General features: G+C 51.4%; 1 protein-coding gene across 3 annotated transcripts; it reads right to left on the bottom strand.

The window, feature by feature from the left end:
* Positions 1–178: 178 nt before the first annotated feature.
* TUBGCP4 (tubulin gamma complex component 4) lies at positions 179–24,259 on the bottom strand. 3 transcript variants are annotated; one of them, XM_078862420.1, is made up of 19 exons: positions 24,075–24,259; positions 23,356–23,484; positions 20,586–20,693; positions 18,463–18,516; positions 17,076–17,132; positions 16,070–16,149; positions 14,589–14,670; positions 13,189–13,329; positions 12,654–12,819; positions 7,975–8,099; positions 7,439–7,489; positions 6,875–6,980; positions 5,695–5,802; positions 4,582–4,705; positions 3,869–4,046; positions 3,271–3,405; positions 1,618–1,734; positions 1,069–1,208; positions 179–540 (listed from the first exon to the last, which is right to left on the bottom strand). In XM_078862420.1, the coding sequence occupies exons 1-19, from the start codon at positions 24,150–24,152 to the stop codon at positions 528–530; spliced, it is 1,992 nt and encodes a 663-aa protein (XP_078718546.1). In that variant the 5' UTR covers positions 24,153–24,259; the 3' UTR covers positions 179–527. The 3 variants fall into 3 exon arrangements, with proteins under 3 accessions (XP_078718546.1, XP_078718544.1, XP_078718547.1); XM_078862418.1 differs by having other exon boundaries at positions 20,586–20,696; XM_078862421.1 differs by lacking the exon at positions 179–540 and having other exon boundaries at positions 1,165–1,287; positions 20,586–20,696.
* Between the last annotated feature and the right edge of the window lie 2,874 nt (positions 24,260–27,133).

Below are 27,133 nucleotides of genomic sequence, written 5' to 3' on the forward strand. Positions count from 1 at the left end.
TATAGCCACATAACCCCAAGAACCCATACGGTCTGCGGAAGCCCTCATCCAGCAGCAGATTGACAGGGCTGTATACATGCTTGTGAGAATAACTCGGTAAATTAAACTGAAATAATGAGATGTATTCAATGGGAAACAACCCTAATTCAACAATACAAACAAGACAATATATGTTTTAATGGACAACATTGTGACAATTTATTGAATTGTTACATGGATGTATGTAAACGATCAGGGAGACAACACTCATCACACTTGATGATAAAAACACATTTAAGATTGAAGCGTATGTAGGTAATTCGACGCTTTATTTCACAGTGGTGGTGGGGGATTATCACAAACTGGTGCTCATATAAGAAAAATGATAAAGAGAACTGGAAAAAACACAATAGTTCACAATCACCTATTTTAAACCCAAATTAAATTAAACTATAGTGACCGTGAGCAACTCGGCATGTAAGTGCATTGCTTCATTTTCCCAACGTGAATCATGGAACACTGTCTGTGGATCCACCTATTTTTCAACTTCAAATTCCAAAACTGAAAGAAAAAAAATAAGTAAACAATTATTGAAATGTCTGATAATAAAGTTACAAATTTAGACCTGCCTGGTTAATATTGCAGGTGTATTAACCATAAAGTAGATGCTGTCTGATTTTTTAAGTGGGCGAAGTGCACCCACCCAGCATGCCTCTCTTACCCAGCATGCCCCTCACTCTTACCCAGCATGCCTCACTCTCACCCAGCATGCCCCTCACTCTCTCACCCAGCACGCCCCTCACTCTCTTAACCTGCATGCCTCACTCTTACCCAGCATGCCCCTCACTCTCACCCAGCATGCCTCTCACTCTCACCCAGCATGCCTCACTCTCTCACCCAGCATGCCTCACTCTCTCACCCAGCATGCCTCACTCTCTCACCCAGCATGCCTCACTCTCTCACCCAGCATGCCTCACTCTCTCACCCAGCATGCCTCACTCTCTCACCCAGCATGCCTCACTCTCTTACCCAGCATGCCTCACTCTCTTACCCAGCATGCCTCACTCTCTCACCCAGCATGCCCCTCACCTGCCGAGCGTGCCTCCCGCCAGTGTATAGTACTTGTTGTAATCGAGCCGCAGCAGCAGCTGGGCCAGGTTAGGATTGCTCTGCTGACTCCGCACGCTGGATAGAATCTTGAAGAGCAGTGATGATTGGCGGCTAAAGCCCTGAGGTTCCAGCAGAGCCCAGTCACACCCAGCCCACACCGAATCACAACAGCACGGTTTCACAAATAACTAAGTCACCCTTCAAAAAGAAAATGTTGCATTTAGTAGTCATTTGACGAACCTTTGAGAAATTACGTCATTAATAATTTTCAAATTGCCATATCATTTTACTGTTTATGACACGAGCCAAAACTCCACAAAATAACATGCTCAGCCATATCAAAGAGGTGGAGGGAATGGTTCGTGGTGGAGATGCTAGTCAAACAGGATTTTGTAGCGAGATGTCGTTTGATGAAGCCACTGGCACAGGAAACCCTATAACTCTCAGACAAACCATTTAACCGGCTAAATAAGTTACAACTGCATTTCTAATAGTTGCTCTACATGGGCCATATAAAAGTAGAAATACCTTTACTAGACTGTCGAGCTGTGTGGATACTCGGTCATCTGATACCGGCGACGCCTGGGTCACCAGGGCTGAGAAGGAGTGACACAAGCCCAGGATTTCGTGCAAGCAGTGGAAGACCTGCAGCACAGACGACCACATGATCAGACACCATGCAAAGCAGTCTCTATCACTGTCTTTAGCACGATCAGATCCTGTTCAAACATGTTCATCCTTTCCTGCCAATGTTCCAGTTACACTTATCGTAGCTGTAAGGACTGTGAGTGAGGTCGTGTGTGAGTGATGCCTTTTGTAAGAGGCCGTGCGTGTGAGGCTGACTCAATGTGGATTCGAGTTAGTGGGTCCTGCACGGATGCCATATTATCTATCCATGTCACGTGGCCTCAAAGTGCACCTTGCCTGGCACAAGCACTGGTGACGTCACCGTCACTTATTGGCGAATAGAAGTTATTGTTGACCGAGGCTGTGTTTGTGAGGCCGACTCCAACCCTAGGTCAACTCGGCCTCAAATGATATCTGGTACATCGCCACTCGGGAGACAAAGGCGGCCGGGCGTGATGCTGGCCACCCACCCCCTAGTTTGCCGTGCCTGCCTTCATTAGGGCTCGCTAACAGCACTTGCCACAAAAGTCTGTTAAGATTATAAGGGGGATTTTTGTCTTTGAGGTTGTATGTGAGTGAGGTCATGTGTGAGTGAGGTTGTATGTGAGTGAGGTTGTGAGTCCGGCAAAACAACCCCCTACCTCCTCGTGGTGCCGGGCGGCAACGCTGTGGTGGGCAGTGCTGTGGGGGGAGGGCCAACTTAGATGGGCCTTTCCCCTCATGGCGTCTGTGACCATCACAGCAGCCAAATGGGGGCTCTGGACGGGTGCGAGGGGCTGGTAACCCCTCCACCTTCAATTAATTACCACTAAACCACGACGGAAACATTTCATAAATAAGCTTATGCCGGAGGCCCTGGGGGGACAGGCGCCTATGACGTCTCCTGGCCAAACCCCATTTGGCGGAGCCAGGAGACTGAATCTTTACCCTCGGGGCTCCTCCAGAAACAACAAAAAACCACTACGTGTGGCCACGTGGAATGTTCGAACGCTCACTGCAGAGGAGAGGCTGCCACTCCTCTGTCGGAAGCTGGACCGGTACCGCCTGGATCTCTGTGGTATTCAGCCCCACCAAAACTAAGCACCTGCCTGGGTATTTTGTACCATCGGACACTCCACCCCCACAACTCTCAATTGGTGATAGGGCAGTTGTGGAGAGAGTGTAGAGTTTCCCATACCTGGACAGTGTGCTCATGACCGGCTCCAGTTTAACAGCAGAGGTCTCACTCCGAATCGGTCGAGCGGCATTATCTTTTCATCGGTTGCGTAACGCTGTGTGGAAGCTATCTGGTCTGTCGCTCCGCACGAAGCTTTAGGTCAGTCGACCTGTGGCATCTGGGTCTGCCCCGTGACCTCCTGCCAGTGGGCATTGGACACTTCATGTGGCCTCAAGGTGCACATAGCCTGGCACAAGCGTCGTGGTGACGTCACCGCCACTTAGTGGCGAATGGCAGTTGTTGTTGTTGAGGTTGTGAGTGAGGCCACCTGTATGTGAGGTTGTGTATGAGTGAGGCTGCATGTGAGTGAGGGTTTGTGTGTGAGGGGTGCATCTCACGGGCTTTAGCAGGATGAAGGAGGTAGCGAGCAGGTTGGCCAGGAAGGCGTCATGTGCCAGGCGGATGCTCTCAAAGTCTCGTTTGCTGCTCACCTGCTGCTGTAGTTGTGAGAACTGAGACTCCAACACATCCACCTGAAGATGCACAACACAGCCGCATACAACCACATACATAAATACAAACCCACAACTATACAGACACACACACACCCATACACTTGGACAACTATAGTATAGTGAAACTTCACAAGGCCAGACCAATCGGGGGGGAAAGCCTTTCCAAAAACATGACCAAAAGTGATGTCACAAGTGCAGGTGGCACAATTTTAGCGAGAAAAGAGGAAGTGGCATAATAATTGTGAAATCGCAACTTGATAACCCTTAATTTCATAGTTTTTATTTATATGAGATCATCTTTACAACAGTCGGTGTGACTTGCCCACCCTGTAGACGGATATTGCATTAACACAGTTGGGAAGGGTTACAAGTATATTTTTTAATCATTAATCTGAATTGTGACAATTGAAATGAAAGGGAGGGGTTGTAAAATCATGAAATGCCTGCAAGATACCGGTGATGTGCCAGGTACCAGCCCCACCTGCAGGTAATACTGGAGGTTGTCAACAAGAAAAGCCATGTGGTTCCGTAACCTCCACTTGACTGCATCACTTTTGTCCATTCGTGAGCTCTTCCTTTCCATCTGGACGGCCCAGCAGCGCTGCAGCTCGGCCTGCACGCGTCGCACCTCGAGCAGGTAGCGGAACATCACGTTGTATCTGTGGAACAACAACAACACGGAGCCGCAGCAGCACACCCATTAGTCCCAACACTACATTGCACCTGTTACACATTGCAGCAACTCAATTAAACTATTTAATGTATTCTGGCCTCTTAAACACAGACAAAAATACGACTTACCTAAAAACTGAAGTGGCTAATTCTAGTTTTGTGCAATCAATTTACCAGAACTAAACCATTTGACCCTATATTGACCAGGTTTTTGCTGAACCAAAAATAAACTGTAAAAACCAGTTCAACACTGCCAGAGTGATCCTAATGTTGTCCATGACCAAGAATGACAGGCTAAGTGAAACCCTAACCAGTAGAACTTGACAACATTCTGATTGTGATACAGGCACTCTACAGAAATGACATAAGGCTAGACCTACGAAGTTGAAAACACAAAACTCAACACACTTGCAAATAAGTTTAATGAGTCCGGAAATAAAACGGGCTCATTCCTGCCAACTGTCTTGAACAGAAGCACCTCACAGTACAATCCACTCTGGGCGTGTCGGGTCACAGACGCACTTGTCGAGCACAGATGGCGTGAGCAGGATGTGCAGTGGCCAGCGCACGGTGTAGGACAGGCCCAGCGCCGCCCAGCCAGACCATGGCTCTCGCACCGCCTCTCCCTCATGTCCCGACAGTCCCTCTGAGACAATGCAAAGAGAGATTGCTCATATCACCATAGTGGGGGCGCACGTGAGCAAGTACCGGAATGGCACACAAGGTGGTGGCATTAACATACACTATGATATGGTTAATACAAACTGCAGTATTAATCAGGGAAGTATGCCGGATTCGAACAAAGAACCTCTGCAATGTGTGGTCAATGCGCTACTGCCGGTCATATTCTACCGCTTTTTTTCTTATTATGCTTGTGTTTGTTTTAGAAAAAAGTAAATAATATCAGCAGCACTGTAGCTCTGACAGGAATCTGTAATTTACGTAAGTAATTGATTTGTCTGGGGCATGAGTGATTCGTTATACACAATGTCAGGTCAACCTTATTGCCCGCATTTTTTGATATCTCGCATGTGACCATGAAAAATGGATGCATCACAAAAGCATGGCGGGAGGCGATGGTCATTGCAATACTCAAACCGGGCAAGCCAACCGACGACCTGGGGAAGTTATAAACCGATATCACTCCTGTGCACGACCTATAAACTCCTGGAACGCATCATCCTCCGGAGAATCAGCCCCCTCTTCAAGTCAGTGATCCCTGAGGAACAAGCGGGATTCCGGCCTGAACGCAGCAGCTATGACCAAGTTTTGGCACTTGAGATGCACATCGAGGCCAGATTCCAGAAGAAATCCAAGACCTTTGTGGACATGTCATCGGCCTACGACAAAGTCCGTCTCCGGCACATGAGCCAACCTCCACAGACCTTTCCACAGGGATTTCATTGTTACAAATAGCTTTCAAGTCAAGTTAGACTCCTATCTGTGGTGCCAAGTTTCCTGAACAAAATAATATAAATCCTCAGACACCCATTAATTAATCAATTATAATTGTCCTCGTGATTAATATGAAAAGACAATATGATTGAGAGAATTAGTATATAATATTTCACTAAATGTTTTTTATAAGGGTATATCCACGACAGCATTGAAGATCTGCTATGACCACGCCGATACCTCGGTGGTCCCTGGCCTGGGCGGAGATGGTGAGGTGGAAGAGGTGTAGCTGGTGTTCGTCGTCCAGCAGCACCCTGCTCGCCGCCTGCTGCAGTGCCACGTTCACATCTGCAGCAACCGCACACAACCACAGCAGTGACCGCTCGTCATCGCGCAAGATTAAAACAAATATTGAAAATGCATTGAGGTAAAAACGTGTTTTATTATGACTGTATATATGCAGTGTTACAAAACACCCATTGTGCAGAGGCCAAGCACTGTTGGTGAGATCAGTTCATGTGCAGGAGTGAGATGCATGGGAGCAGTAATGGACTGTGAGAGATGGCAATGGCATTGGGAGGCCTTCATCCAGCAGTTGCTGATGATGTCAACAAAAAAATACTACAATCATAACTACAATAGCAATTGACTACGAGTTCTATTGCAACTCTGAAAGGCTGTTCGATAATTGTATGTGGCATATTTTCACTCGTAAGGGCTTTATAGAGGTTCTGATTTCATTTTTTTTTGTAAAACATTTCTCCAGGACCAAGAGCACTATAACGAATCAGTATTCAATGGGGTTGTGCTCAACGAGGTCTGCTCGTAATCAGTTTTCATCAATTTAAATAAAATAAAATGCAGAGTTAAATACTTGAATATCCTTCATATGCAATAAGTTTTTGCTTAAAAACAAAATTTTATTAAATATCGTTTATTATTCACTTTAAACAGAGAGTAATTATGAAGCCACTTAGCTTTAGAGCTGGTTTCCAAAGAAATGGCTGTTGAAAGATATCTAGAGATTAATGGTGAATGCCTCGATATTGGGCAGTTTCAGAAAGATGATTGTCATGTCCTGAATCAGGGCACATTTCCACGGAGCAGCGATTCACAATGGGAGAGGCTCTGGGAGGCATCTGTAACGGAACTGTTACAGATACTTATTTTTTTACAAAACCCAAGGTGTATTACTGTGCAGTCATTTGCAAGAAAATGTTTTGTGGGTTAACAGCGGTCCGTGGATCCAGAAAGCATGGGAACCACTGGCACCTACCGAGACTTGTCTCAATGGGATCTCACCTGGTTAGAATCAAGTTCATGCACAGCATGAGAGGGTCCATAGAACACACACACAGATGCCACTATGTGTATGTGAATGGGGAATCACAGCGATCACAACAGCATAAGCCTCACCCACCATGCTCGGTGACAGCTGTGGGTGGTGCCTTTAGCAGCGTTTGCGTACTGTCAATGAATGCCTGGAACAGCTCTCCCCGACCGAGCAAATAGAAGTCCTTTATGGTCTACGCAGACACAGAATACAGCACGTCCCAGTTGCAGCTTAACAAATGCATCACAACACGCATGGGTTTCCTCCCACATATATGAACACTCATTCATGGAGTTAGTCAAACATCCCAATATAGGGACAGAGAGCTTATAAATCGCTGGTGCCAGTACGGCCCGCTTTCCCGCTTGTCTGTTGTTTCCCATGGCTTCATTTGAAAACTGTGCGCATTACAAACCTATCTACGTGACTTTACCGAAAGACCCAAAGAATATTAATTCCTGCAATCACGAAAGCTTTAAGTCAAGAGTTACAAATGTGTTTTTTTTTGTGAAATCAATTTGCATGATTCACACCATATAAATAAAAGAGATGCTATTTAATCGTTAATATGTCTCCATGTGGCTGGTGTGGTGCTGTTGGGGCCACTCGTGAGAGGTGGCTCAATGCAACATCCCACGTAGAGTATCTTACCTTCAGCTGTCCCAGCAGGTCTGCCTCTTCCACCACGAGTTTCCACAGGTGCTACATACACACAGTTCAGTAGCAATCATTTTATAGCTCCACTCTACCACTATGCAAGCGCAGTGCAATAGTAATAATAAGCAGTCAGGCCTGATGCCTTATATTGTTGGCAAGAGTCATGAATGCAGGGCCAACTTTGGTTATGACTCCTCGCTTCTGAGGTTGATCAAATCTAGATTGAGGTTGAGCAGAGTTAATTGTAACCGCACGCAAAATAAAGTGCAACCATGCCCAACGAATAACATAAGGTAATCGGCAAATAAATAATAGTAAAGAAACATTATAAAAAAGATATATGGGAGGGAGAGTCCAGCTGTGTCACCTCTTAAATTTCTATCAGTTTACATGCAAACAATAATTTTACATGCTTGACAAAAATGACAAATAATGATAGTTTTATTGAACATTGACCCTTTGAATTAGCACCACTCCTGCTATCTTAGGCTTCGGACTTTTCAATCGGCTCTCGTGAATCACTTGCCTACCTCGGCCACTTTGTTGCGGATCTTATCGACCACCATCTCCAGCTCAAGAAGACTGAAGAGATCCTGCTGCTGCAAGTTGTGAATCTCCGTGGCAAAGGCATCCTCATGGGACTTTAAAAGAGAACCTGGGAAGATAATGATGATTATTATACCTGCTTAGCCAACAACTGCTGTATTTCCCGCTTATGCAAATTGAAAAAGATTTCAAGCATGGTAAAATTGAACCATGACACAACAAACAATGGCCTACTCTTTTTTAAATAATGTCACGGGATAATTAACGTTCACTGTGAAGCAGACGGTGCGTATTCATGGTCAATAGGCCCAGAGTATGCATCTGCTGGATTTGAACCAGCCTGTGAGCACCATACAGATATCCCTTTGTTGTCCTTCCCCACACCTTCGATTAGTACGCTTGGCTACAGACGGTGTGACACAAGTTCAGCAAACATATGTAGTGTCTTCAAAAATTACTCACACCGACACGTTGTAACAATTCACCTGTTTACACTTTATTCACCTATTCTGGCACCAGTTGTAGGCACTCCTATAACTATCTATACGGTCACTTATGTTTAACCTCTCCCCACTCTTATCTACCTTTCACCTCCCTTATCCTGCACTCAGCAGCTCTGCTCTCAGCGACTCCGCGCACAGCGTCTCCGTACACAGCGTCTCCGCACACAGCGTCTCCGCACACAGCGTCTCCGCACACAGCGACTCCGCACACAGCGTCTCCGCACACAGCGTCTCCGCACACAGCGTCTCCGCACACAGCGTCTCCGCACACAGCGACTCCGTACACAGTGTCTCCACACACAGCAGCTCTGCTCTCAGCGTCTCCACACACAGCGACTCCGCGCACAGCGACTCCGCGCACAACGTCTCCGCGCACAACGTCTCCGCGCACAGCGACTCCGCGCACAGCGTCTCCGCGCACAGCGTCTCCGCGCACAGCGTCTCCGCGCACAGCGACTCCACGCACAGCGACTCCGCGCACAGCGTCTCCGCGCACAGCGTCTCCACGCACAGCGTCTCCGCGCACAGCGTCTCCACGCACAGCGACTCCGCGCACAGCGTCTCCACGCACAGCGTCTCCGCGCACAGCGTCTCCGCGCACAGCGTCTCCGCGCACAGCGTCTCAGCGCACAGCGTCTCCGCGCACAACGACTCCGCGCACAGCGTCTCCGCGCACAGCGTCTCCGCGCACAGCGTCTCCGCGCACAGCGACTCCGCGCACAGCGTCTCCGCGCACAGCGTCTCCGCGCACAGCGTCTCCGCGCACAGCGTCTCCGCGCACAGCGACTCCGCGCACAGCGTCTCCGCGCACAGCGTCTCCGCGCACAGCGTCTCCGCGCACAGCGTCTCCGCGCACAGCGACTCCGCGCACAGCGTCTCCGCGCACAGCGTCTCCGCGCACAGCGACTCCGCGCACAGCGTCTCCGCGCACAGCGTCTCCGCGCACAGCGTCTCCGCGCACAGCGTCTCCGCGCACAGCGTCTCCGCGCACAACGACTCCGCGCACAGCGTCTCCGCGCACAGCGTCTCCGCGCACAGCGACTCCGCGCACAGCGTCTCCGCGCACAGCGACTCCGCGCACAGCGTCTCCGCGCACAGCGTCTCCGCGCTCAGCGTCTCCGCGCTCAGCGACTCCGCGCACAGCGTCTCCGCGCACAGCGTCTCCGCGCACAGCGTCTCCGCGCACAGCGTCTCCGCGCACAGCGTCTCCGCGCACAGCGTCTCCACGCACAGCGACTCCGCGCACAGCGTCTCCGCGCACAGCGTCTCCGCGCACAGCGTCTCCGCGCACAGCGTCTCCGCGCACAGCGACTCCGCGCACAGCGTCTCCGCGCACAGCGACTCCGCGCACAGCGACTCCGCGCACAGCGTCTCCGCGCACAGCGTCTCCGCGCACAGCGTCTCCGCGCACAGCGTCTCCGCGCACAGCGTCTCCGCGCACAGCGTCTCCGCGCACAGCGTCTCCGCGCACAGCGACTCCGCGCACAGCGTCTCCGCGCACAGCGTCTCCGCGCACAGCGTCTCCGCGCACAGCGTCTCCGCGCACAACGACTCCGCGCACAGCGTCTCCGCGCACAGCGTCTCCGCGCACAGCGTCTCCGCGCACAGCGACTCCGCGCACAGCGTCTCCGCGCACAGCGACTCCGCGCACAGCGTCTCCACGTACAGCGTCTCCGCGCTCAGCGTCTCCGCGCTCAGCGACTCCGCGCACAGCGTCTCCGCGCACAGCGTCTCCGCGCACAGCGTCTCCGCGCACAGCGTCTCCGCGCACAGCGTCTCCGCGCACAGCGTCTCCGCGCACAGCGACTCCGCGCACAGCGTCTCCGCGCACAGCGTCTCCGCGCACAGCGTCTCCGCGCACAGCGTCTCCGCGCACAGCGACTCCGCGCACAGCGTCTCCGCGCACAGCGTCTCCGCGCACAGCGACTCCGCGCACAGCGTCTCCGCGCACAGCGTCTCCGCGCACAGCGACTCCGCGCACAGCGTCTCCGCGCACAGCGACTCCGCGCACAGCGTCTCCGCGCACAGCGACTCCCAGCACAGCGTCTCCGCGCACAGCGTCTCCGCGCACAGCGACTCCGCGCACAGCGACTCCGCGCACAGCGTCTCCGCGCACAGCGTCTCCGCGCACAGCGACTCCGCGCACAGCGTCTCCGCGCACAGCGTCTCCGCGCACAGCGACTCCGCGCACAGCGTCTCCGCGCACAGCGTCTCCGCGCACAGCGACTCCGCGCACAGCGTCTCCGCGCACAGCGTCTCCGCGCACAGCGACTCCGCGCACAGCGACTCCGCGCACAGCGTCTCCGCGCACAGCGTCTCCGCGCACAGCGACTCCGCGCACAGCGTCTCCGCGCACAGCGTCTCCGCGCACAGCGTCTCCGCGCACAGCGACTCCGCGCACAGCGTCTCCGCGCACAGCGTCTCCGCGCACAGCGTCTCCGCGCACAGCGACTCCGCGCACAGCGTCTCCGCGCACAGCGTCTCCGCGCACAGCGTCTCCGCGCACAGCGTCTCCGCGCACAGCGACTCCGCGCACAGCGTCTCCGCGCACAGCGTCTCCGGGCACAGCGACTCCGCGCACAGCGTCTCCGCGCACAGCGTCTCCGCGCACAGCGACTCCGCGCACAGCGTCTCCGCGCACAGCGTCTCCGCGCACAGCGACTCCGCGCACAGCGACTCCGCGCACAGCGTCTCCGCGCACAGCGTCTCCGCGCACAGCGACTCCGCGCACAGCGTCTCCGCGCACAGCGTCTCCGCGCACAGCGACTCCGCGCACAGCGTCTCCGCGCACAGCGTCTCCGCGCACAGCGACTCCGCGCACAGCGTCTCCGCGCACAGCGTCTCCGCGCACAGCGACTCCGCGCACAGCGTCTCCGCGCACAGCGACTCCGCGCACAGCGTCTCCGCGCACAGCGACTCCGCGCACAGCGTCTCCGCGCACAGCGTCTCCGCGCACAGCGTCTCCGCGCACAGCGACTCCGCGCACAGCGTCTCCGCGCACAGCGACTCCGCGCACAGCGACTCCGCGCACAGCGTCTCCGCGCACAGCGACTCCGCGCACAGCGACTCCGCGCACAGCGTCTCCGCGCACAGCGACTCCGCGCACAGCGTCTCCGCGCACAGCGTCTCCGCGCACAGCGTCTCCGCGCACAGCGACTCCGCGCACAGCGTCTCCGCGCACAGCGTCTCCGCGCACAGCGTCTCCGCGCACAGCGTCTCCGCGCACAGCGTCTCCGCGCACAGCGACTCCGCGCACAGCGTCTCCGCGCACAGCGACTCCGCGCACAGCGTCTCCGCGCACAGCGACTCCCAGCACAGCGTCTCCGCGCACAGCGTCTCCGCGCACAGCGACTCCGCGCACAGCGTCTCCACACACAGCGTCTCCACACACAGCGTCTCCACACACAGCGACTCCACACACAGCATCTCTGCACACAGCGTCTCCACACACAGCGTCTCCACACACAGCGACTCCACACACACCGTCTCCGCACACAGCGTCTCCGCGCACAGCGTCTCCGCGCACAGCGACTCCGCGCACAGCGTCTCCCCGCACAGCGTCGCCGCGCACAGCGTCTCCCCGCACAGCAACTCTACATCTCCACCGCTGCCCCTGGAGCGGCAGCGGCGAGATGTCTTCACCCTTGGTCCCCGACAACAACTCCCTCTCCGCTAACGCACACACCGTTATATCCCTCTGCTAATTATCAGAGACCTCTCGTGCGTCCCTTTAGGCTCTCGCCTGTCGGCCCATCAATCAACCCTGATCTCCCGTAACCCTTATCTCCCGTAACCCTTATCTCCCGTAACCCTTATCTCCCGTAACCCTTATCTCCCGTAACCATTATCTCCCATCTCCCTGGCAACACCTCCGGTCTCAACGCGCACACCCGGTCCACCCGGTTTGCACCCTCTTCTCCCCTTAATTAGGTGGCGTTTTGTCCGTGCAACCTCACGTTGCACGCGTGCACCTGTTTGCCCTCAGTTGCCCTCAGTTAACTGTGCGCACCGTGTATTCACTCTACACATAAATAGCGATTTTTCAGTACTCAAAGCAGGCCTTTGTATTTTTAATGACAAGCATTAGCTTTAGTGAGGCGCAGCCAATGGGAGGATATACCACAGAGTGCTCGGTGGCATGCGCTCCTTTTCCCCTTTACCTGACGCACACCGAGACGCTGCTTGGCTCTGAAACATCTGCACCGACTCCCCCACAAAAAGGACCTTCTGGGCCAGGCGGTGGGGCAGGTATCCCGGGAGCATCTCCGGCCGAATCGAATACAGCCTCATCGACTCCTTCAGCACGACTGCCTCCTTGGACAAGTGCTGCAACACAGGAGCACAATCCAAGGACTGCAGATGCACCTTCTCATCATCACACGTACGTCGTAGAGGCCACATCCGTTACCGTCAGTGGAAGCCTCGGCCACCACAACAGGAAGCCCACACACTATAGACAGAAGCCACTGAGACAACCCAAATCTGTAGCAAGCTCTGCCCATGAGTGAGAAGCTCATCCCACTTGTGAAATCTAACCCAGTATGTGCTTTGAGCCGAAAACTGTGCTCTGTATCCTATGATTTGTGTGAGCTGTGTGTTCTGTGCTGTGTGCTATGTATACTGCATGCTATGTGTGCTCTGTATCCTGTGTGATTTGCGAGCTGTGTGCTGTGGGTGCTTTGCGTGCTCACACACCAAGTTTTGCATCTGCCGCAGCTGCCGTCCGGACACGCCGCCGATGCCGAGCTCGTCGTCCTGCTCGCTCTGGCTGTGGGTGGGGGTTGCAAGTGCCCCCTGCTCGGGCCTGGTGGTCCCCCCTTGCTGGATGAAGAATTCCTACAATCACGGTGCAGGGACACCGTCTACATCACTCTCACACAGCAGCCAGCGCGCAGTGAGCTTTCTTCTCTCAATTGAAAGCAGCATTAGCAGCAATGACCAAGCACACATTTTACAAGCAGTGTGGCTTTGGGCGTTTTTCTTGCTACCCTTGGGATTTTGGTTGAGTTGGGATGCCACAGGTTTTTTCTAAATAATATGAATCTAAGAATTTAAAACATGGCCGGGCATGACTTGAGACAAATTGCGGTGAGTCCTCCGAGTTTAATTTTGAGCATGGGTTACCATTAGATGGCCTACTTTAACCCCCCCACCTTTTACAACCCGTAAACAGCAGCATGGTGATGTATGATCAAACAACCCTATCACTTAAATGCTTTCCAACATGCGATTGTCGTCGGGAGTATGTAATTACTGATGGTAATAGTGCTCACGCAAGGCATGCTGGACAGAGCACATCCATAGACTGCGATTAGACTGCCGAGAGTGGCTTCGCACGATGAGTCCAACTGAGTCGCAGACGTTGCTCCTTTTAGAGGCAACACTTTTACTGTGACACCGTAACACAAAGGGGTAACGGCCCCTTTACCCGATACAGCCTACGGTCGTGACCACCCAGCTAACTACGCTATACAGAGGGGTTACTGCTACGAAGGTTCAGACTCTCACTCGGGTCTCCGACCACGTGGTTGCCTCGTAGGACGAAGAGCTTCCAGCTTGAGACGTAGAGCTTCCCGCTTGTAGGTGTTGCGCTTCCAGCTTGTAGAATGCAGTGACCCCGGTCCCTCTCAGGGACCCGCCTTATATCCCCCTACGGTCGCGGCCGCTCCGCCCTCGGCCCAGCCCGCCTTCTCGAGCATTCTCATTCTCTCTCGATCCTTCTCAAGGGCTCTCCCCGAACACGTGATCACCCTTTAGCCCCCCCATCTACGGGGTCAACCAGAGTGCCATGGCCCAGGGCAACCCTGCCCCTGGGCTGACACTCACCCACTCCCCCTCGTGGAAGCTCCCACCACATACTGTGCGTGGTGTCCGCACTATCCCAGTGCTCACCAAGCCTCGCTAGGGCTGGTATTACACACAGCCACCCACACAGTGCTGTCCACGATGTAAAAACATCCAACAGCATGGCCCTTTTGGCCCGGCACTATACAGTGACATCCCCGATGTTACTACAGATGCGTGGGTCGGTGTGCGCATTTGCCTACTGGTGCTGTAGTCGGGGCTGATGTGACGCTGGAGGACTCAGCACGTACCTGGTGGGGGTCAAGCAGCAGCCCATGCAGCATCCAGGCAGAGATCTGCTTGTACATGACCCCATGGCAAACCCACAGCACCCTGCACACAGCACGACCGCCACCATGCCAGGATTCAGTATCTCTCACAATCACATTCAGACAACTCGGCATTCCTCTGTCAAAGCTGGAGTTTGTTTTAATTGCTCATATCCCAATCATCAGCCATGTTAAATCCACTGTTGGACAAAGGCCACCCCAAGCTGCCGCCACCTCATGATTTTGCATTCCAACAATCCATCCAAGCTCCTGCACAACTGATATAATCACTCCATCTCCTCGGTGCACGTGTGGTTTGCACAAAATGAAATGCTGCTTAATCCAGAAAAATGGTAGGGTCTGCTGTTTGGCACTCAGGCGAAAAACATTGTTAAGAGGATCAGGTGTGGTGGTCATGGACTCCAGGATTCAGCTTTCTACTTGTCTAAAGAGCCTCGGCACCATACTCGACTAAAATACATCATTTTATCACCACGTGCAAAATATTCTGGTACCCCAATTTTTATATGAGGGCTCTACAACACATCGACCACTATTGAGTCGTGACATAGCCAATACTGTGGCTTGTAGCATAGTATATCAACAAGGCTTGATTTTTGCAACTCGCTACTCTCCAGGACGTCTGGCAAAAACATGGTCAAGCTGCCGCGTGTACAAAATTCTCTGAGACGTGTCGTGACAAGTACTACAAGATCTGACCATGTCTGTCTAGTGCTCGCCAAGCTGCATTGGCTTCCAGTTGCCGAACGAATACATTATAAGGTTGCACTCATTACACATCAAGTACTTGCCAGAAATGGAAGCCACTGGAGCTATGCACTTTACACATTGAAAACTCATTTATTTAGAACGACTTTTTGTGTTTAGTTTGTTGCCATTCCCCTGCACCTCCCATTAGCATAGTTGGCTATGTATTGTGCGAAATAAGTTCAACATACATACACCATCCCATTGAGCTATGTGGTGGCTTACCCAAGCCCACTTACTCTTCATAATAGTTTGGATGATGTTATTTACCCGAGTATCCCAATCAAAAATGCTATCATACGCTATCAAGGGCATATGCAAAGCTAATTCCCACATTCAAATAAAACTGTGCCCCCCAAGCAAATATATTTCAAGAGTGGGGGAAAATCAGAGAAGAGAGGGTTGAGCTAAGACAATCACCAAAATGTCGAAGCTGGAAGGTATCCAGGCTGTCCACCACGTGTAAGATGGATAAGTCAATTATAACTACGTGCTAAAACTAATCAAGTGACAGGCCACAAAGAGATCAAGTTTTATGTAATTGTTCTTTATTATCAAGACATATCCTTCTTGAAGACGAGACGTCCCCATGTGCTCATCACCAAAGGACGCGTTACTAAGTTGTGGCTCTTGGGATTCCACTACGCATTACACTGAGGTTGTGACACAGTATTGAGTAATAGACGTGCACTCACTTCTCCAGCGCCTTACGGATGGGAGGGAGTCCACTGCAGCTGTGCTTATAGATCACTTCTAAGATTTGACAGCCGTGAACCTGACAGAGACCAGACACATGGGCTATTGAGACACCTCCAATTAGCACGGTTGGCTCCGTACGGTCCGAAAGAAGTTCAACATACATATGGAGTGACAGGGAATGCGTCACTATGGCACATAGCGCTGGTTGCTGGCACAGAGGGGGATCGGCAGGTGCAGTAGCCCTGTCTGCCAACAGGAGGTCATGAGCCGGGGAAAAGGGACGTGAGGCAAGGGGGACAGAGGGAACGCAAGGCAAGGGGGTTAGAGGGGACGTGTGGTAAAGCCCGGGAACCTTCTAGTGTGTTCTAGAAGGGGGGTGTGGCCGAAGGCAGAAGGGGGCCACGCTAGGTGGATAAAAGGGGGACCTTTTCCTGAAGACGACCGCTTGCGTTGCGATCGAAACGTCGTAGTTTTCTGTTATTTTTTTATTATTTTCTTTGAACCTATCTACGTGACTTTACCGAAAGACCCAAGAATATATGGCATGCACTATCAGTTAAACTTCTCAAATTATTAATGTTAATATCATGTAGGTGCTGCTATAAACGTTTAATGTCTTCGAACTGCAACTTTTTCACACTTGTCTATACGAAAAATGCATTGCATTCATAAAGTAAGTTTATGTATTAAAAGGGAAAACATCATAAGCTATTGCTTAATAGTGTTAAGTGATTAATTCAATAATTTGCCTTGCATTATTCACAAAGGGATTTTCTACAACTGGTTCAGGGCCAGTGGCTTATGTGGAGATGAGAAGAAATGTGTAATTTAACACAGCATGAAGGAAAGTGGAACCAATTGCTTATATTCTTTTTTTATACAGAATCGGTCAGTCTTGTACCATTATCCTTATTTATTGTATATTTCTAAACAGCAAATATTTTAGAATAATGTACAAAACACAATACACATATCATCGATAGTATTGAGGTGATCCCATACCTTCTGTGATTTAATCAGATCCAGGACGACCATGAGTGCTGGGAAGAGCAGCTGAAACTGAATCAAACAGAGACATGTGTGGGCAATGGTCCCACAAGAACAAGATCTCATTGTGGCCAAAGCAGCCGATGCCACCACCACCACACTCGCCAATGCTCTCTCCTCTCTGTCAGATCCTGGAGCTGCTGCTCAGTCGACATACAGCGACTTCCAAGGTCTGCCCTGACAATCTGCCACCACCATCTGCTCTGAGGTCTTCCCTTCCCCTTGGATGCTGGACTTATGTAGACCATTCCAATGCATGACTCAGCAACTGATGGCCCCACACAAACTACTATCTCATTTTATTGTCTTAATTATTCTTTGTTGTCTTATGCAATAGCCTAAAGGTAAAATACGGTGCAAAATAAGTTTAACATACATATATACAAAATACATATAATTATCTAATAATTTGCCTACAAAATAACTGACTCTTACACATAATATGGTGAATCTTTCATGAGTGTAAGATTATATTTTGTATCTATTAACCAATTGTTACTTGCCTGCATATGGCAAATTAGCCTGTTTATCAGTGAAAGAAAATATGAGCCTGTGTCCTGGTAAACGAATAACGCGACTGTGAAGATTGATATCAGCCCATGGTTCCCAATCTGGTCCATGGAACATCGGTGGAGGCTCTGCAAGGCCGTGGAAAGTGGTCCACGCAACTGTTGCAGACACTGTAATTTACAGCCGTTTCAATTATGAAATATGTTATGAGTGCAATGGTGGTGAGTGGATGTAAGTTGAGACCTGACAGTGATCTGCAGGTGCAGCAAGATTGTGAACCACTGATATAGAAAATACATGCCTACAATCTCAATTAATAAGAATTTTTTTTTATTAGAATGCGTTTTTTAGAGAATATTCATTGAACGTGCCGTTCAGTCTTTCCATTAACAGATCAACAGCAGAGAAAAATGCATGACTGCAGGTTCCCATTAGAGCAATGGTTCCCAGCCCTTCTCGACCTGAGGATTGCTGCCAACCCTCAACAAACGTTTACAGACCACCATGCACCAAATAACCTCTATTTAAACATTTAAATGACTAAATTGCAGCATCTGCAAGAGTTCCATGGACCACCTCCCACAGCCTAGCAGACCACAGGTTGGAAACAACAGCTTTGGAGTATCCTGCCTTTTTATATTTCACTTTGATAAAAGTTATCGCATCCAGTAACATAAACTAGACAATTATTTGAATTTTTTCCTTTCATCTTCCTTGTCCTCACAACCTCAAGAGACATCTGAACCATTAGGAAGCAATGCAACTTAAGCCAGGTGCCAGAAAGGGTTAGGTATGGAGGGCAGTACGAACAGCAACCGGGGGTGACACTCACCTGCTCAAGCGAGTGGTTCACGTGAGACACGGACAGGTGTGGATCGGCGAGGAACTGTAACAACAAAGCTTATTTTTAGAGATCAAAGGCATCCAACACAAACGAAGCACACACCTGCAACAACTGTTGTTCGCCAGTAAGTGGCGGTAACATCACCATGGTGCTTGTGCCATGCTAGGTGCACTCTGAGGCCATGTGAGTTTCGAAGGCTCGCGGACAGGATGTCACGGGACAGACCCAGTTGTCATGGGCTGACTGAGATGACTGGCAGATGCACCAACTTGGCTCCCCACTCTGCTAACTTGCTGTGTTTTAGCCACTTGGTGCACTGCTCGTTGTGAGCATTGCTCCTCTGCCCTCTGCTGTTCGAGGGTGACTGCCTCAAACTGCCCAGTAGCATTCCTCACGAACCTCCTCCATAGAGGCCGATCTTGACACTGCTGGTACCAGTCATTGGCAATATATAATTAGCTCCACATCCTTCTACACAATATCAGTCAATCTCCTGTCTAGCCCATGCCATGCTCATTTAGCGCCATCTATCCAGCAAACGAGAAGCTGCTTGGGCATGCAGTGGCTGGGTATGCAGCCTTGCTTGCTGGATGAGCTCACCGATGAGAATGTGTCCAGATCTTTCAAAGATCTTTAAGCTCTTCATACAATCCAGTATAGTTAAACCCAAAATGGACCGTAGGCAGGGCAGCCTGAATGTTTCAAACAGGTGCAGATGTTCCTTTAGAGGGCTCCACATTTCGCAAGAATAGAGAAGGAAGAGCATAACCGTGGCCGAGAAGACCTGAAGCTTCGTGTGGAGTGACCAACGAGGTTGCTTACACACAGCATTACGCAGCTGATGAAAATCTAATCCCGCTCGACTGATTCGGAGTGAGACCTCGGCTGCCAAAACCCCATCTCTTAATAGCATGGTTCAGGTTCAGTAGTAGTGTCTCCAACTCCTTCTCAAGAGTTGGCAGCAATTACCAGATTATCCACATACATAACATGGTTGACCAACAGACAACCATTCCTTTACTGCACCCGAGGACATCCCTGTTGTACCCCAAGCTGAACAGAAAAATATCTCAGACTCCCAACGGTGCAGCTTTACCCGGGCCTCCCCACCATCACGAAGGTCCTTAATGATTGTGAGGTAAAGGGTATAGGACTCCAAAATCACGAAGAATAATCCAGAGCCTTGGCATATTGATGGGGCACCACAGTGGCAAAATGCTAACGACCCTCGCCTGTATATTTGTAGTTTGCATGTTCTCCCCATGGTCGTGTAGACACACAACATAAAGCAGCGCACATGCACCACATACACAATAAACATATATATATACAAACCCACATACACAACAAAGCAGTTTACTTTAATATCAGTCAAATGCCAAAGGCTTAATGGGCGTGGCCTAGCACAGCCCACATGCCTTGGTGCCTCCGAGAGGCAGCTCTACAGAAACGCGACGCAAAGTGACGGGAAAACCAGGGCAACGTAGCGCTCATAAACTTAGGCTGTGCACCAATTTTCACAGGGCAACAAGGTGCGGCACCTCTCCAAATGGGCTGCAGACAACACTGAAATCTAAGCATACAAAAGGGTAAAAGAAAGCTCCGCATAGATTACAGAATCCATTGCTGTATTACCATCAGCGTGCCACTTTGCTGGCCAAGCATACAACTGGCATTCCAAATGGCATTCCTAGGAAGTCCTAACTTGATTCAAACCTGCTTAGCTCCTGAGATATGAGGATAGGGCACACTCAGGGTGATTTGGTCACAGGCAATTCCAGAGACCTGCAGAACAGTTTACACCGATACCACAACAGGGGCCTATGATGCCTGAGGACATTTGGTTCTCAAGTAACACGTGTGCCTCGCTCAACAAGTCATCAAATTCGGACCTTGTGTCATAACAATCACTATAGTGCCATATGAGATGATGCACAAGATGTATATATACATCTATATTGGGAGCAGAGAAACCCCTCTCAACAATTTGTGGTGAGCCTGACCAACAGTGTGGGTGCAGCGTTCGTCTGAACCAGTGTGGGCGGTGGTAATATTTATCCTTGGCAACGATGACTGTGTCAGCAGAAGTGGGCATGGCCCGTGAGCCCAACCTGCTGCTCGAGGTCCAGCAGAGCCTGGCGGTACGACTGCAGCACCAAGTCCAGTCCCGAGCAAAACGCCCGCAGATACATGCCTTGCTTGTGTCCTGCCAGCTCTGTCTGCTGTGAGTTATGTCACCAGGAAGAAGATACCATCACTATTAAGTTACAAACACATGACGAACAGTGTCTTATTAACAACAACCGCCGTTCACCACTAAGTGGCATTGATGTCACCACGGCATTTGTGCTATGTTAGGTGTACTTTGAGGCCACGTGTTATGTCAAAGGCCCGCTGGCAGGTCATGGAACAGGCCCAGGTGCCATGGGTTGACTGAGATGACTGGCAGATGCACCAACTGTGCTTCCCACTGTGCTAGCTTTCTCCATTTTACCTGCCCAGTGCTCTGCTCGTTGTTGTGTTGCTCCTATACCCTCCGTTGGTACTGCAGGGCGACTGACTCCAACTTCACAGCAGCGTCGTTCGCGAACCTCCTCTGCAGAGGCCGATCTTGACATTGCTGGTACTGGTCATCGACAAATCCCATTCTGTACCACATCAGTCTATCTCTTCTCTAGCCCATGTCGCACCTGTTGAGCCCGATCTATCCGACCAAACAGAAGCTGCTTGGGCATGCAGTGGCTGGGCATGATGTAGTGGCTGGGCATGTGGGTTAAGATGATCCAGCCAACGCAGCCTCACCTGCTGGAGCTCACTGATCGGACTGTGTCCAGATTTTTTAAGGATTTGTGAGGTCTTCACACAATCCAGTCTGGTTAAACCCAGAATGGATGATAGGCAGGCTAGCCTAAATGTTTCAGCCGGCACAGATGTTATTTTAGAGGGCTCCACGTTTTGCAAGCGTACAGAAGCGAAGGTAGAACTGTGGCCAAGAAGATCCAGAGCTTTGTATAGAGCGACAGGCCAGGCAGCTTTCACAAAGTGTTACGCAGCTGATGAATGGATAAGGCCGCTTGACTAATTTGGAGTAAGACCTTGGCTGGTAAACTGGAGCTGGTCATACGCACACTGCCTAAGTACAGAAACTTCTCCACTCTTTCCACAACTGCTGTATCACTCATGAGGAGTGAAGGAAGGGGAGCATTTGATGAAATAAAATACCCAGGTATGTGCTTTGTTTTTGTGAGGCTGATGGGAAGGCCCCATCTCTTAGTAGCATGCTCCAGGTTCGGTAGTAGCATCTCCAACTCCTCCGAGTGGGCAGAAATCACCAGATCATCCGCATACATAATATAGCTGACCAATAGGGAGCCATACTTTGACCACACCCGGGCATCGATCAGCCTCCCCTTGTATCTATACCAGATGGAAATTTCACCAGTATATCTGTAGCGGCATCGTTGAACGTTGTAACTGCCGCTACTTATGGCCTGTAGAAACGGCCTTAAGCCAACAGGGGGCAGAAGGGAGGCCGATGGAGATGAGTGAGGCCGTTAGGCCAAGGTAAACCCCAGGGTAGTTCGGGACCAGGGGTACAGACCCCAGATCCCCAAGAGGGGGGCTGAGGGATAACATCACGCTCCAGGCCCCTCCAGACGGTTCCAGAAGGGAGGAGTGGCTAGGGGCGGAGTGAGCCAGAAAACGGTATAAAAGCCGGTCCCCTGAACGGGCCCGGCAGTCCTCGTTTGCCTCAAGACCGAAGAGCCACCCCGGAGACCTGGAGCTGCCACCTGGAAGACCTGAAGCGAAGAGCCCAAAGGGCATAACCCGAACCCCTGGCTAGGGTCGGGACAAAAGCTTAACCAGTGTAGGGTCAGAGCTTAACCAGTGTAGGGTTAGAGCGTAACCAGTGTGAGGGGATGAATAGTCTGGAGGAAATACCTCTTTAGTGTATCGGGTGGAAGGGGCCGTACCCCTTTGTGTTATGTAAATGTTAAATAAACATGCTGCCTCAAAAAGAGAGAAGTCTCCTCAAGCTTTGTACCCACTGCACATCCATGAAAAGCTTCTCCAACTACGTGGTCAACTAAATAGTCTAGGGGCCAGAGGATATCCCTGTCGCACTCCAAGGTGAAGATAAAATGGCTCCAACACCCGGCCACATTACTTTTCCCGGGCCTCCCCACCATCATGAAGGTGCTTAACGATTGTCAACAGATCGTATAGGACTCCGAAAGCATGAAAAATAACCCAGAGCCCTGGACTATTTATGGTATCATGGGCCTTGACCTGTTCAATAAAGCATAGATGTTGGTCCTGTTTAATTTCTCTACACCTCTGGTGTAGCATACATACAGAGAAAATGGCATCCATGCAGGACCACCCCAGTCTGAAACCACATTGGGGCTCTGCAAGTTTCTCCTCAGCATGTCTAGCAAGGTGATTTTGAATGATTATTGACAGGACTTTTCCCGTTGTAATGAGGGAGATACACGGTAGTTGTTGCAATCAGTAGGGCCCCCCTTTTAAAAAATAGGGACCACCAGGGCATCCTTCCAATCCTGTGGAACTCATCCTGTGGAGCAGTTCGCTGGAGAGGTCATCTCTCCCCAGGTGCTTTACCTGGTTACAAACTCTGTATTATTCATAATTCAATAATTGTATTTTTCAGATTTGCCACGAGATGTCAAGAGATATGTATGCCTTGAATACAAAAACACTTTGGTCACGCAAACTCTCGGGACTGGCCACAACTGGCGCATCGTCAGGTCCGAGAATAGACAGGACCAGTAGTGAAAGTGTTATTGAATGTTCTGTACGTGGGAGGCACGAATCTGTGCAGGGGAGGCTGGGGAGCAAAAATGCAGTTTGGGATGTCACCGGCTTCTGGACGTGGCTGCTGTTCTGCTGCACGAATTCGGAGAAGCGGATGTAGTCGGTGCCCAAACGGCAGATCCGGTTCAGCAAATTCACCTCACTCGGGTGGATAAACGGGACATCCTGCAGTACCTGGAGACCACCATCATTCGACATCAATCCATTGGTCAGCCAATAAATCACTCCATTACGCAATTAAAACTCCACTGGATCGCTTAATAAAAAATAAACCACCAATTGCGATATTCATACATTAGCCAATTTATCTGAAACCGCTAAATGTATCAATTACTTATTATTAAATCTATCAATCGCTCTCAATTCATCACTCATTAATTATGAACCACTTAACCCACAAGTCAAATACTTAATTGCTTAATCTGTATACAGAGACAGGTGAGTTTCGTTTTCAATGAAGCACCTGGTTGAAATACAGCTCAATGTTTGATTTTAAATAAATGTCATTCGAGGTACAGATTCAACGTCTAAAATATAAACTATGAAATGTAAAGTCACCCAGCATCCATAAATAATACAATGAAATAGAATCGTCGGATATAAAGTCTTTAAAATGAAGTCTGTCGAAATAAATGTGATTTCAAATATTACAACAGAAAATGAAACCAATCATCATCATCATCGTCGGTCACGATCCACCCACTGCTGGGCCCTGGGCGCCACCCGCGCGCTCGTCTCTCTGCCCGCGGGGATCTCGGCATCACCTGCAGCCCGGCCCGGCGGCTCCACGCGAACACGCTCCCGGGGAACCCGCTCAGCGCCAGCAGCAGCTCGTGGATCATGGCGACAGCGCAGGGAGACAGAGACAGTACACGGGAGAGAGACAGTGCTGTACACACTGTACACAGTTGTGCCTCCCGCGCACTGGCGCGACGCGATGACCTCTGACCCCCAGCCACCCCCCACATCCCTCCCCCTACATCCCTCCCCCTCACACAAACCCCGCCCCCACCCCACCCCTCTACAACCACGAGGTGGCGCGATCTGCGCTGTGTGTGGCGGCTCGGGCTGCTGCGGGTTGGTGGTGGTGATGGGTGGTGGTGGTGATGGGTGATGTTTGGTGGTGGTGGTGGTGATGGTTGGTGGTGGTGGTGTTTGGTGGTGGTGATGGTTGGTGGTGGTGATGGTTGGTGGTGGTGGTTGGTGGTGGTGGTGGTGATGGTTGGTGGTGGTGGTGATGGTTGGTGGTGGTGGTGATGGTTGGTGGTGGTGGTGGTTGGTGGTGGTGGTGATGGTTGGTGGTGGTGGTGATGGTTGGTGGTGGTGATGGTTGGTGGTGGTGGTTGGTGGTGGTGATGGTTGGTGGTGGTGATGGTTGGTGGTGGTGGTGATGGTTGGTGGTGGTGGTGGTTGGTGGTGGTGGTGATGGTTGGTGGTGGTGGTGATGGTTGGTGGTGGTGATGGTTGGTGGTGGTGGTTGGTGGTGGTGATGGTTGGTGGTGGTGATGGTTGGTGGTGGTGGTGATGGTTGGTGGTGGTTGGTGGTGGTTGGTGGTGGTGGTGGTGATGGTTGGTGGTGGTGATGGTTGGTGGTGGTGATGGTTGGTGGTGGTGGTGATGGTTGGTGGTGATGGTTGGTAGTGGTGATGGTTGGTGGTGGTGATGGTTGGTGGTGGTGGTTGGTGGTGGTGGTGATGGTTGGTGGTGGTGGTGATGGTTGGTGGTGGTGATGGTTGGTGGTGGTGGTTGGTGGTGGTGATGGTTGGTGGTGGTGATGGTTGGTGGTGGTGGTGATGGTTGATGGTGGTGGTTGGTGGTGGTGGTGATGGTTGGTGGTGGTGGTGATGGTTGGTGGTGGTGATGGTTGGTGGTGGTGGTTGGTGGTGGTGATGGTTGGTGGTGGTGATGGTTGGTGGTGGTGGTGATGGTTGGTGGTGGTTGGTGGTGGTTGGTGGTGGTGGTGGTGATGGTTGGTGGTGGTGATGGTTGGTGGTGGTGATGGTTGGTGGTGGTGGTGGTGATGGTTGGTGGTGGTGATGGTTGGTAGTGGTGATGGTTGGTGGTGGTGATGGTTGGTGGTGGTGGTTGGTGGTGGTGGTGATGGTTGGTGGTGGTTGGTGGTGATGGTTGGTGATGGTTGGTGGTGGTGATGGTTGGTGGTGGTGATGGTTGGTGGTGGTGGTGATGGGTAGTGGTGGTGATGGGTGATGGTTGGTGGTGGTGGTGGTGATGGGTGGTGGTGGTGGTTGGTGGTGATGGTTGGTGGTGATCGTTGGTGGTGGTGATGGTTGGTGGTGGTGGTGGTGGTGATGGTTGGTGGTGATGGTTGGTGGTGGTTGGTGGTGGTGGTGGTGATGGTTGGTGGTGGTGGTGGTGATGGTTGGTGGTGATGGTTGGTGGTGGTGGTGGTTGGTGGTTGGTGGTGGTGGTGGTGATGGTTGGGGGTGGTTGGTGGTGGTGGGTGATGGTTGGTGGTGGTGATGGTTGGTGATGGTTGGTGGTGGTGGTGGTGATGGTTGGTGGTGGTGATGGTTGGTGGTGGTGGTGATGGTTGGTGGTGGTGATGGTTGGTGGTGATGGTTGGTGGTGGTGGTGATGGTTGGTGGTGGTGATGGTTGGTGGTGGTGGTGATGGTTGGTGGTGGTTGGTGGTGATGGTTGGTGGTGATGGTTGGTGGTGGTCCGCTCACTCGACTCCCCGTGCGCCACGAGTAACTCGCCGCTCGCATCGGGGTCACCGCGGTGCTAAAGACACCCGCGGGCGAGGTTGGCTCCATCCCCACATGTCCGTCGTGCTGCTGCTGCTACCTGCTGCTGCTGCTACCTGCTGCTGCTAGCTGTTACCTACTGCTAGCTGCTACCTGCTGCTGCTAGCTGCTACCTGCTGCTGCTGCTACCTGCTGCTGCCCATGCCCCGATTTGGACGCCCGGCGACCAGATCGCGGCGACTCCGTTCGTCGCCGCTTCTTCTTGTCCCGATGTTGTCCCCTTCCACGGCGTGGCGGCTCGGCTCCCGGAGGGGGGCCGGCTGCTCCCATGCCCAGCACATCCGATCTTGCCAATCCCCCCCCACCCTGAGAGAGATGAACCTTCGGGTGGGGAGATCTGATGGCGGGGCAGAGGCTCGAGGTGGCCCACCCATGTCACAGTCTATGCAGTAGATAGTCGTGTCATTCACCAACTTGGGGCCATCACTTTTACTGCACAGGACCACCTGACATTGATACAATCGGTCGTAGATCTAAATATCTTCAAAGTAAATAAATACCAAGACTTTTTCGTTAAATTAAACTGCCCGTCTAACATAATTAACCAGACGGTGGTGGCTAAGCACGCGGCCTGTAATCCAGCGGAGAGGGTTGACGTTATGAGACTCCCTCCCCGTGGGCTCGAGGAGGTCGGAGGTGCCATACCCTGGCTCGCCTCGAGGCAATGTGGACTCCACCTGTGACGCCTGTGCGAGAGTGGCGTTTCAACCTCCCACAAGCAACGTTCGTTGTCTGAGAGCGCCTGAATAATACCAAGGGCGTTGACTCGGGCAATGGTTGGTGCCGGATCCTGCGTGTGGTTTCTTGTGTGGCGGCGCGTTACGAGTTGAAATTATTATTAACATCAGTTTCAGTCAATCAGATGTTGGAGACATTACGGCGTTGCCATCCCTCAATGGCCCGTGATGCCGCAATCCATCTTGTTCCTGTAAACCAGCTGATCTCGCCACTGCATCTTCATGGTGCAAGTACTCGAGCTTGAGTCAGGCTTTGATTAAAAGAATGAATTCGTGCTGCCAGTGTGTGTGTGCTTACTTCACATTGAACAGTGACAGC

This window comes from Lampetra fluviatilis, chromosome 13 (assembly GCF_964198595.1).
Source record: "Lampetra fluviatilis chromosome 13, kcLamFluv1.1, whole genome shotgun sequence".
NCBI classification, from domain to species: Eukaryota; Metazoa; Chordata; class Hyperoartia; order Petromyzontiformes; family Petromyzontidae; genus Lampetra; species Lampetra fluviatilis.

Bases quoted from the DNA above. Each gene is read 5' to 3' on its own strand.
- TUBGCP4 (XM_078862418.1), bottom strand. From the start codon at position 24,152: ATGATCCACGAGCTGCTGCTGGCGCTGAGCGGGTTCCCCGGGAGCGTG. The intron at 14,671-16,069 runs GTGAGTGCACGT...TGCTGTGTGCAG, and splicing joins ATCCGTAAGGCGCTGGAGAA to GGTGCTGTGGGTTTGCCATG. The intron at 12,820-13,188 runs GTGTGTGAGCAC...CCTGTGTTGCAG, and splicing joins TGCGGCAGATGCAAAACTTG to CACTTGTCCAAGGAGGCAGT.